The 12,023-nt window shown below is 41.6% G+C and overlaps 1 protein-coding gene across 1 annotated transcript in view; it reads left to right on the top strand.

The window, feature by feature from the left end:
- GUCY2C (guanylate cyclase 2C) overlaps positions 1-12,023 on the top strand; it is a gene marked incomplete at its 5' end in the record, with an annotated part of 69,502 nt that overhangs the window by 39,080 nt on the left and 18,399 nt on the right. Inside the window, 5 exons of the mRNA XM_082666757.1 lie at positions 2,722-2,808; positions 3,939-4,071; positions 6,107-6,244; positions 7,050-7,138; positions 9,814-9,905. Of these exons, the coding sequence (XP_082522883.1) occupies positions 2,722-2,808; positions 3,939-4,071; positions 6,107-6,244; positions 7,050-7,138; positions 9,814-9,905 (539 nt within the window). The remainder of the gene's footprint in view (positions 1-2,721; positions 2,809-3,938; positions 4,072-6,106; positions 6,245-7,049; positions 7,139-9,813; positions 9,906-12,023) is intronic.

Below are 12,023 nucleotides of genomic sequence, written 5' to 3'. Positions count from 1 at the left end.
AGGATCCTGCATGCCGCACGCAGCATGGCCAAAAAAGAAAAAAAAAAAAAAAGAATGCAGCTTTAAAAATGTATGTATGGCATAAACTCAAATCTGTCTTCAAAGAAAACAATTATATCCCTAAATGCTATTCTCTCTTAAAAAAATAATCTAAGTATTCAATGCAAAATTTAGAAGAATAACTATGGCCTAAGGGCAGGAAACCTTCACAATTCAATTACTATAAAACTGGTAAATTTTTAAAGTGCATTCATGAGTTGTTTATTTTTTAAAAAACTACAAAACATACAGGCTTCTCATACTTCTAATTAAGTCTCTAAAACAAACATAAAAATACACAAAAGTGAAAATTAAAAAAAATAAAGCTATGAAAAAGATGCTTTCAATTATGAAAGAATGTCATGACTATTAAGTTTAAAAAATCTTTAAAAAAAGGAAAAACTTCAGAAACAATATAATCATGAAAACTTGACTCAAAGTAAAACCTTACGGAAGTCAGTAACAATAGAAGAAATTAACACTCCCATTACAAAGAAAACCAGACTCAGCTTAATTTTTCTAAACTTCAATGAATAATTCTCATCATCTATGTAAATACTGTTCTAAAGTTAAACAAAAAACATGAACATCCTCTAAATTCATTTAACATTCAACAGGCTAGCATAAAGTTGATACTTAAATGTGATTAAAGACTAATTACATTTATGAATGTAAATGAAAAATTATAGATAAAGTACTGGTAACTAAGCCAGTTGTATATGGAAAGTGTAATACAACTAGATACGGTTAATTCTACGAATGGAAAAAATATTACTCTAATGCATCATATCAAAAGGTCTTTGGAGAAAGACCATATGATCATTTTAATTGATGCTGAAAGTGATCGTTTAAATTGCTGCTGATATAATAAACACATTTCTAATAATAACAATTTCAGGTCTTTCAAAATTCAGTGTTTTCCATACAAAGGCTAGACCATATCTGATTCATTTGATTTCAGTGCAACAGAAATTTCCAATTAACAGAGCCTGGTCAAAGGGTTTCACACCGTCTTTTAATCCCTAAAATGCCCGGCCAACATTTAAATATCATATACGTAGTGTTTTTGGCTCTCTACCCTATGGTGGGAAACTTCAATTACCTGAGTGGTCCTGGGCCCCCCATCTGGCATTGCTGACTCATGCTGGGAGCAGACCACACAGAAGCTTCTACAGGAAACTTATCCACTCCTTTGTATTGTGAACCTCAAAGCAAAGGCTGTGCCTTTGCAAACTACATTCCCCTCCCTGATGTAATCCTTTTAGGCTTCAACCCATGGCAAGTCCCATCAGAAAACTACTTTTATGGGGAAACAAATGAGAAAGTCTCTCCCTAGACAGAGTAAAAACAGTATACTTCCCATCTTATAAATATACAGCAACCGGGACTTCCCTGGTGGCACAGTGGTTAAGAATCCGCCTGCCAATGCAGGGGACATGGGTTCGATCCCTTGGTCCGGGAAGATTGCACATGCCGCGGAGCAACTAAGCCCGTGCGCCACAACTACTGAGCCTGCGCTCTAGAGCCCGCAAGCCACAACTACCGAAGCCCGCGAGACCAGAGCCTGCGCACCGCAGCAAGAGAAGCCACCGCAATGAGAAGCGCGCGCACCACGATGAAGAGTTCGCCGCAACTAGAGAGAGCCCGCACGCGGCAACGAAGACCCAATGCAGCCCAAAAATTAATTAATTAAAAAAACATATACAGCAACCTTGGCTAACCTTGTTTAGGAACAGTTGATTCATTCATGCAATAAACATTTATCGAACATCTGCTCTGTGCCAGACACTTACTAGATGTTGCAGATACACCAGTAAATGAAGATTATCACAGAATTGACATTTTCGTAAGGAGAAGAGATAGTAAACAAATAAAAACGTAAAAAATGTCAGTGCCCAAGGAAAGAGTTACTTAGGGTCTGTCTGCTCAGAACTCCTCTCCCTTAACTTGGCCTGCTATCCACAGCCCCTTATCTGAAATGACTGATGGCTTTGGACCCTCTGTTGGAAACTATTGGTACAGTACCTGAGTTAAAACTGAGCTTTTTCCCCAAACAAGAAACTATTGTTAGGTTCTCAGTTAGGGTGCTGTTTAGAGTTTTACTGCGAAGAATAGTTTTCAGCTTAGTTAAAACCCTGTATCTTGATAGAACCATCATCACGTTAATACTGTGAGTTCAAAATTCTAGGTCCTACAGTTCCCATGAAAGTCCAAGCTCTCTGTCTTAACGACAGAGGACTTAGAAAACAGAAGAAACACTTAGAGGTATTAAGCCAATGGATACAGTTGATCATGTAAGTGAAAACATAGCCTAATGAAGGAATTTCCTAATAGCAGTTCCTTGTTGAAAAACACTAGGGTAATTTTGCTGAGACAGAGCCTGCGTCTCAGCCCACCACCACACTCTCCTGGCAGGTGCCTGCTCATTCCTTTACTCCTGGTGGAAGAACCGGTATGTTGGATCTATGGTCATCTCCTGCTCATCTCCTTGGGATAAGAACCACCTAATGTTTCTTAAATCAGAGAGAAAAGAAACACATGTTCAGGAAAACCAGGACAATGGAGTTCCAACTTGTTCCTGAGCCCAAGGCCTCATGATCAGAAAGTCATTATTTGCCTGTAAGAGTCTTTCCACAATAGCCTCCTTCAGACAACTCATCTTCTTCTTTTTCTCCTGCTCAGGAAGTTTTAAATGACACAATTTCCTATCCTGATGGTACATTCATGGATTGGGAGTTTAAGATCTCTGTCTTGTATGACATTGCTAAGGTAAGAGACCCACAAACACAAAAGACATTTATGAAAGTTAAATCTGGGAAAACAGATCTAGCAAGCTATTGCATTGGTCTCTTCATCTGTAAAATGATAATAAAAATAGTACCTATGTCATAGGGTTGTCGTGAGGATTTTATGAAACAATGCATGTGCTCCGAATAAGACCTGACAAGCAGGTATTCAATATATGTTGGCCATTATTATTTTTATTATTAAATTCTTTCTACACTGGGCTTGGGGCACATATTTTCACAGATTTGCTGGAAGTAAAAAAATCACGTAAGGTCTCAGAGAAGATGACTGAATCCTCATCTTCATAAGAGAAAATATTAAGGGCAGGCATTCGTCTTGCATGAGGCAATAATAAATCTGGACATGTATATTTCCCAGATGTGCTGTGAAAAGGAAGTGGATACCAGTAACTAGGGCCCCATTCAAGAATGAAGAAAAGCGAGTCCCGAGAGTAAGCTATGTGATACAGTCTTAAATCACTTGAAAGTCACATAGGATCAGAATCAGTTGGAAAAAATGTGACACAATACCTTATTTGGTACATTTCATCCCTGGGATCAAGGCCCAACACCAGTTTCTGCAATACCACCTCTGGCCACCAGGGGGAAGCACATCAGCTGAAAAAGGGCTTCCTCTTTCAAAACAGAATGAAACATTCTGTTTCAAAATAGAATGAAACCGTTTAGACTTTAGGAAATAATCTAGCCTCACCCCTCCCTTCAGGAAGGCAAGGCCTTATTCATATTTTTTCATTGAGGTAGCAGAGGACTAGAGACATACTCAAAGTCACAGAATAAGTGGTAAGCGGAAACGCTTTAAAAAAATAGGATCAGTCTTTGCTTCATATTATATACAACTACTAAACAGAGTCTTTAGACAACTGCCTTTTACTGTGTCACCTAAATAGACTCCAAAACTAGATGCAGTGCTTAGGCAAATATCGGGGTTTTAACAACATTTTGAAAGTTAAACAATGGAATTAAATTTAAAATTTGATGGTGATTTTATCTGCATGCCAAAATAATTTCAAAACGTCATTTCTTTCCTTAAAATAATGGAGCTGCTGAAAAGTGTCATATCTCTTTGTTTTCCTGTTATCTGAAAAACTACAGGGGATGTCATATCTGCACTCCAGTAAGACAGAAGTCCACGGTCGTCTGAAATCCACCAACTGCGTGGTAGATAGTAGAATGGTGGTGAAGATAACTGATTTTGGCTGCAATTCCATTTTACCTTCAAGAAAAGGTCTGTCATGAGTGAAATTTTTACTAGTTTCCCACTTAAAAAATTTTTTTTTCTCACAAGTCCATTTAAGGTGCTCAGGAAATGGTGATACTGATCAGAAAATAAACACTTGGCGTTGTAAGAGGCATCAGCTGGGTCATTCTCCAGCACTACCCCCTTCTCAGTGTTCAGTGCATGCTTGTCCAGTTGAACAAATCTCCTCTGTGGATTTCCTTCATCTGTGTGTCCTTGATATCAGGGAGAAATCATAAAGAAGTTATTGGCTTGTGGAAGCAGGACTGCGTGAAAAAATACAGAAGTTAGAGCAGTAAGAGATCTTAGAAATCGTCTGATCAAACCCTCTTCATTTGTAGAAGACAGAATTGAAGCTCAGAGAGGTTAAGAGGTTTGCCCAAGAAGACAGAGTACAAGGCTGAGGACCCGTTTCCCAATTCTAGACTTCATTCATTTATCTGTGATAATGATAAGAAATGATGATGATAAGAAAAAAGTCTTATCAGTAAAACATATTCATACCTATCCCTTTCAGGATTGTGATGAGGGTCAAAAAAGTAACACACAAAAAAGTGACTTGTAAAGTATAAAGGGCTTTTCATGTTGAACATTCACCTGTTCTTTACTAGAATTCTGGGTTAAACAGCCTCAGAAGGCTAGGACTCATATATGCCTCAAAATACTACCTGGATCCAAAAACTAAATTCTATCTCTAATTCTACTTTGGAATCCTCTAGTTTTCCCTTAATGGAGGAAAAATTAGAGTTCTGCCCCCCACTTCTTCAGTCATGTCAAGGATGCTAGGACATTGGACTCAATCTAGTAAGTGCTTGTTGAGGACCTACTGTGTGCCAAGCAGTGCTCATCATGGAGTGAGCAAATCTCTTTCATGAAATGACTCACCTTCATGAAATGACTCACCTTGACACAGCATCAGATGAACTGCAGGCCAAATCCTATCCTTCTGGACATCATCCAGTTGTACCTACCTATCTGTGGGGTCGGTTATCGGAAATTTTAGCGTAAGTAGATTTAGTTCCCTTCCCACAAGTTTAACCATTAGGATCAGTCGTTCATGGATCACAAGCCACATGAATTCACAAGACACAAATTCAAAAAGGCAGTGAACAGTTGGATGGAAAACTAAATGAGGAAAGTGTGCTTCATCTTAAGCATATCACCGTACTGAAAACACATGAATCTGTAGGTTTATTTAATTGAAAATGCTGAAGGTAGAAATCTCAAAAAGTCTGCAAGGAGCTAGGTGATCCTGGAAAACCTCCAAGGGATGTTGGAGGATAATTAATTGTACGCCCTCATTATTATACATAAGATATGTGATAGTGGTCCAAAACCCAAGTCTATAGGAGCCAAACACAGGACCCAGGAGTGCTTCACTCGTGTGAAGTAGACTTGATGGAAAGCACTAGGAATAGCAGGCACACTAGTAAAACGTGAGTAAAGTGTGTGCATTCTTTTTTTAAATAATACTGCGAGCACCAAAGAAAACACATCTGTGGATAATAGCTGACTTCATGACTGCCGGTATGTCACACCCAGAAAATATCAGTGATGGTCTCTTTGTTCAAATGTTCTGTCTTTATTTTCTTTTAGGAGACATCAAAATATGTATTTATAATGTTTTATATTACATAAAATATATAAATATATAGTTTTAAAATATTTATAGAGGCTTTCATAGGTTTTTGCCATATGTTCCGTAAGCTATTAAATCCTCAGCCTCTTACATTCTACTGCCTTCACCCCACAAATATTTACTGAGCGCTTCCTATACCCCAGGTTCTGGTCTAGGTAGACCTTGAGGGTTTTCAGAACTGTGATCCAGGCAGTTTTAGGGAAGGCGTTGCCATATCTCCTCACCCAAATCCTGGCATTACCTAGTCAGCTTGGAAGGCAAGTGTGTGTTCTGCCCCATCACCAGCATCAGTATGGTAGAGGGACTTAAAAATAAAAGCAAGTTGGGGACCTCTGGGCCGCTCACCCCTGCCTCAACGTCGCGATCTCAATGCTGAACGCACAGACCTGTGGACTGCCCCGGAGCACCTGCGCCAAGCCAACATCTCGCAGAAAGGAGACGTGTACAGCTATGGGATCATCGCCCAGGAGATCATCCTGCGGAGAGAAACCTTCTACACGCTCAGCTGTCGGGACCAGAAGGGTGAGAGTCTGACCCTTCGGGGGCCTTCCCTGGGACCCAGCAGGAATTCTAGGCTGACTGAGACCCCGAGGTTTCTGTGACCACATCTCAGTCCCTCATCTGTGAAAACAATGTCGCATCTACCCTCCACACTCCACGGGGTAGTTGGAGGAATTCAGTGACAGTATGAACGTTAGAGGGCTCTGAAAAGCATAGGACAATATACCACTGCCAGCTGCCACTACTGCCAGCAATTTTGTGAGATAGAGAATCTCGCCTTACAATTTCTTGCTTTCCTTCTGATTCCAGTAAGAGACGTGTGTCTGCTTCACACCTGAACTAGATCACTCTAGCGGGACAACACATATTTCAGTTCTTACTAAGAGCAGATCTATGGTTTTGTCACATGTCCTCTCAGGGAGGAAACGTCTCCTTCCGTTCATCCAGTCCTCGCTTTACTGAGCACTTATTATGTGCCAGCTCTTACCTGTCTGGGGGATGGAGGTGGCTAAGGGATATAGGGAGGACAGGCTAGGGTCTTGGTCAGAGGAAGCCTCCCTAAGACAGCAGTCTCTGAGTTAAGTTTTAAAGGGTTAGTAGCCTTAACTTAAGGTAATCTCCTGGGTGTAAGGGGGCATGAGACCCCTTCGCCTGGTGGATCGTCCATTCATTCACATCTGTCTGTCAAGTGCTGGCCTCGGCTCTGCCACGCTCCCACTGGGTACCCACCCAGGCACGGTGAACCAGTTCAGAGTCTGGAGGCTGCTGCTAAAATTCCTTCACGCTGCATTCTTTCTTGTAATTTGAATTCTTCCTACCCCACCAGAGAAGATTTTCAGAGTGGAGTATTCCGACGGAGTGAAACCCTTCCGCCCTGATCTGTTCCTGGAAACAGCAGAGGAAAAAGAGCTGGAAGTGAGTATATCTCCCTGCATGGAGTTTTCCGGGGCCTCTGCAAGAGGACCACAGACTGGGTGGATTAACACAACAGAAATGTATACGCTTACAGTTCTGGAGGCCAGGAGTGTGAAATGAGTTGCCAGAAGGTCATGCTTCTTCCAGAGGTTCTAGGGGAGAATCCATTCCTTGCTCCTTCCAGGAGCTTCCGGTGGCTACTGACATTCCTTGGCTTGTGGCCACAATGCTCTAATCTCTGCTTCCAGGCCACATTCTCCTCTTCTGTCTGTCTAATCTCCCTCTACTTCCCTCCTATATAAGGATACATGTGATTACAATCAGACCCATCAAGATAATCCAGATTATCTCCCCATGCAAGACCCTTCACTTAATCACATCTGCAAAGACCCTTTTTCCAAATAAGGTAACTGGTTCCAGGGGTTGGGACACACCCTTGAGAGCCGCTATCAGCCTACCATACTCCCAACTCAGGAAGGAACTCAAGTACACGTTACATTCTCGATTTTTAGGAGCTAAAAGAGCAAGATTCCATGTGATACCCATATTAAGCTTATAAATACTACCTCCTGGTTAAAAAAATAAATACGCCAACATCTAGAAACAATAGAGAAATGTACTTTCACTCTTTCTATTCTTCCCCTGAAGAAAATGGAGATTTCCTCTGTATCTGCTTAATTTTTTTGTAATCCCTCACAGAGGCCTTTAAGGCCTGTGGGAAAAAAAATTCTAATTTTTTTTTTTAGAATTTTATCTGAGCTTTTATAATCCAGAAGATGGTAAGTAAATGTTTAAAAAATATTTATGGTCGGGGGGCTTCCCTGGTGGTGCAGTGGTTGAGAGTCCGCCTGCCGATGCAGGGGACACGGGTTCGTGCCCCAGTCCGGGAAGATCCCACATGCCGCGGAGCGGTTGTGCCCGTGAGCCATGGCCACTGAGCCTGCGCGTCCGGAGCCTGTACTCCGCAACGGGAGAGGCCACAGCAGTGAGAGGCCCACGTACCGCCAAAAAAAAAAAAAAATATATATATATATATATATATATATATTTATGGTTGTTAAAAAAATTTTTTTAACTTTTGTTCCTTGCAGGATAAAGATAAAAATATTTTGCTTTAATTTGCAAGCAACCTGCCAGATGCGGTTATGGCCAGACTCTGCTGGGCACGAATGGGCCATTTTTACTTCTCTCTCTCTTTTGCAGCATTAAAGGCAGGTTGTACCCAGGGTTCTGAGCTACATCTGCTTCTATCCTTGCTTCTCCTCATGCCTTCCTTTCCTCCTGCTTTTCTGGATCCTGGGATTCCTCCCCACACATCAGCATCTCTCTCTCAAACCCTCCTTTCTAGCCTGAGTGTATCCACATGTCGTTTACAACCTCTTTCACCAAAGCATCCTCCTCATCAGTTCACTCATGTGGCTGGATGTTTCTGGAATTGGATATGAGGAATTCGACTGCATTATCTAGTAGCTGGTTCCAGCAGAATACAGGCCCAAAACTCCAAGACTTGGCAATGCCTGAAGAGCATCTGCTGTTTCACGGGCGGTGCCGTATCAGCCCATTTGTCAGTGCTTCTTCTGTCCCTTCTTTGCTAAGACATAAGCCAGCAGATCGTTTTCCCAGGCAGGAGCATCACCTAGTGGTGAGTACAGGCAACCACGGTTCCATACCGTGGTCCTGTCCCTCCCCAGGGACTCTTGTTAAGGCAAAAGAACGCAGGTAGGGACTGTATCTAGTACCATTTGTGATCCTGTTTGGGGTCAGAGTGAAGAACAAACTTTATTATTTAAAACAAATGGTTTTCACCATGCTTTTTGATCCCACAAAAGCTGCAAACAAGTGGTATCAAACGAAAGATGGTTTCACAGACTTCCTCGCGTCTCCCTCTCCCTCCGTACCTCCCCTTCCTCGCTTCTCTTCACCGCAGCTGGGCATTGCATCACCTGGGGAACTTAAAAATGTATAGATTAGTGTCCTTCGGCCATGCAACATCTGGGACATACTTATGCTAAAGAAACTATTCGTTGTTTATCTGAAATTCAAGTTTAACTGGGTGTCCTGTATTTCTATTTGCTATATCTGAGAACCCTAACAAGGCCCCTTCCCAAACCGGTTAATTCAGAATGTCCCAAAATCATAAGAAGTTTTGTGAACGCTCCCCAGGCGATTCCACGGTCAGGCATGGTTGAAAACTAATGTCATAGAGCCTCACTCATTTAGAGTCACTTGCCTCGTACTCACAGAGCCCAGCTGTTTATTGCCATCCCCTGCACAAAGCCTGCAAACGTCCGTCCTTGAAGCATTTTGTCTCTCCCATCAACCCCACCTGGTCTAAATCAGTATCTCCGTTTTCCTTAGTTTAGGATCGAAGGGAAGGGTTGATGGTTTATCACAGGATACTGAATAAAGTTCCCTGTGCTGTACACTAGGACCTTGTAGTTTATCCATTCTAAATGTAATTGTTTGCATCTACTAACCCTACACTCCCAGTCCATCCCACTCCCTCCCCCTTCCCCTTGGCAACCACAAGTCTGATCTCTATGTCTATGAGTCTGTTTCTGTTTTGTAGATAGGTTCATTTGAGCCGTATTTTAGATTCTACCTATAAGTGATACCATATGGTATTTGTCTTTCTCCTTCCAACTTACTTCACTTCCACCTCTTCTCTCTTCCAGGTCTATCTGCTTGTCAAAAACTGCTGGGAGGAAGATCCAGAAAAGAGGCCAGACTTCAAGAAAATCGAGAATACACTGGCCAAGATATTTGGGTAGGGCTGAAATTTTTACTTTTCCCTTCTAATTTCAGATTTTTCTAATAATAGCTGACATTCTGTGGCAGCTAAGTATGAGAATGTCTTTTCTAATGAAAGATCACAGACTACAATACCTGTCTCCAAAAAATTAAAATGGTATGGAGATGAACAGACCGTTTTCTTGGGGGAATAATCACTTGAAACGTTAAGTACTGTACTCAAGGGCAAAACTTGCCTGATTCGAAAATAAATTCTGACTGATCTGTTAAAAATATAGTTCCCTGACCCTTCTGCAGGTAATTAGGATTTAGAAGTCTAGTACAAATCTGCACAAAACCCTGGATAATTCTGAAGATCAAAAAGTTTCTTACAGGGCTTCCCTGGTGGCGCAGTGGTTGAGAGTCCGCCTGCCGATGCAGGGGACACAGGTTCGTGCCCCGGTCCGGGAAGATCCCACATGCCGCGGAGCAGCTAGGCCTGTGAGCCATGGCCGCTGAGCCTGTGCGTCCGGAGCCTGTGCTCCGCAACGGGAGAGGCCACAACAGTGAGAGGCCGCGTACCGCAAAAAAAAAAAAAAGTTTCTTACAGTTTTAAAATCTTAAGATCAGCAACTTCGGCCTTAAGCACTTGAGCCATGAATCGGATTATAATTCAGGATCAAACAAAGTAACATACGGTTATCCAGTAAGCCTGAACTTCAGATTCCCCGTGTTTTCGGTTAGGGTGCAGGGTGAGAAAAATAGCTCTGAGGTGAGAGTTAGGAGATCTAGTTTCTAGGCTAGGATCTAATAATAGCTCGTTGTGGGACATTGGGCAAAACACCCGAACTGGGTATCAATTTTGTTGCTGGTAAAATTGGAATGAAAAAAGATGATTTCTGCAGTTCCTTCCAGCTCCTTCTGTAGTTCTCATCAAGTCAAAGACACAGATACTTAGTGAAGCTAATTTAATAAAGCCCAGGACCGAGGTGGGGTAGAGTGAAGACAATGAAAGTGGGACCATTGATTGTTTGATCTAAACCGTCATATGTGGAAAAGGAGCAGGAAATAATAAATGATTTATTATTTTCATTCCTTCCCAGACCTGTTACTAAGAGCAGATGAGATTGTATGTGTGACAGATGAAATGTAAGCTTGTGAAGATAAAACTAGGCCCCTGATATTTAGCCTTTAATATGGTGGTTCTCAACTTGGCCGCACACTGAAATCACCTGGGGAGATTTTTAAACTACTGGTGCCAGAATCCTACCCTAGAGAGTCTGGTGTAATTGATCTGGGTGCAGGCTGGCATCAGGAGTTTAAATAAGCTCCTCAAGTGATTAAAATACACAGCCAAGGTTGAGGAAACTGTTTTAATTGAATCAATTCATCATGAAATAAGATAATCCATCCCTTACACCTGCTCCCTCACTCTTTCTACCCAACTAGACTCCATAATGGTTTCCGGTAAGAATCTCCTAGGGACCTTGTTAAATACTTCTCTTAATCCCAAACCTAGCAGTTTCCAGTCATATAGGTCTGTGATAGGTCTGTGATAGAAAAGTACTCAATTTTTAACAAACATCCCGCCCCACACCAAGGGGATTATGATGTAGTCCATCTTTTTGAGTACAGAAATGGCAACTTGTAATTGTTGTTGTGATAATGAAATGGTATGATCTATTCATCCCTTCACAACAGCTGTGTGGGACTCAGTGTGCCTCCCGACTGGGCTCTGCACCTAGGCGTGTCACAGGGTCACGAGAAGCTGCCATCTCATCTAAGTTGTCTTGATCTAACAAAATACGGCAGAGTTAGGGCTTTTGCTCTAGGACCCTGACTCTGTCTGAGGAGATACTATATAAGGCTCAGCTTTACTTTTCTTGGTCCTTTTCTTATGTTCCCCTTTATTGCAAGTTGCTCCTTATTAAAATTTTAGAAAATATGAATAAGCAAACAAGAAAGTAAAAACATCACCTAGTTTTTAATAGATGGCCACCAGTTTTCAAAAATTAAAAATGGGACGATAATTTTTGCTGTTTTATAAACTGGCTTTTTTCACTTATTAATATAGAGGTAGCATCTTTGTGTGTACCACGATTCTAATTTGTGTTTAATGATACATTCATATTCCATCGTTTCATATTTCAATCAC

The sequence above is a fragment of the Grampus griseus genome (genome assembly GCF_964374135.1).
Source record: "Grampus griseus genome assembly, chromosome: 11".
Lineage (NCBI taxonomy): Eukaryota > Metazoa > Chordata > Mammalia > Artiodactyla > Delphinidae > Grampus > Grampus griseus.
This window is presented reverse-complemented; position numbering and strand designations above follow the sequence as displayed.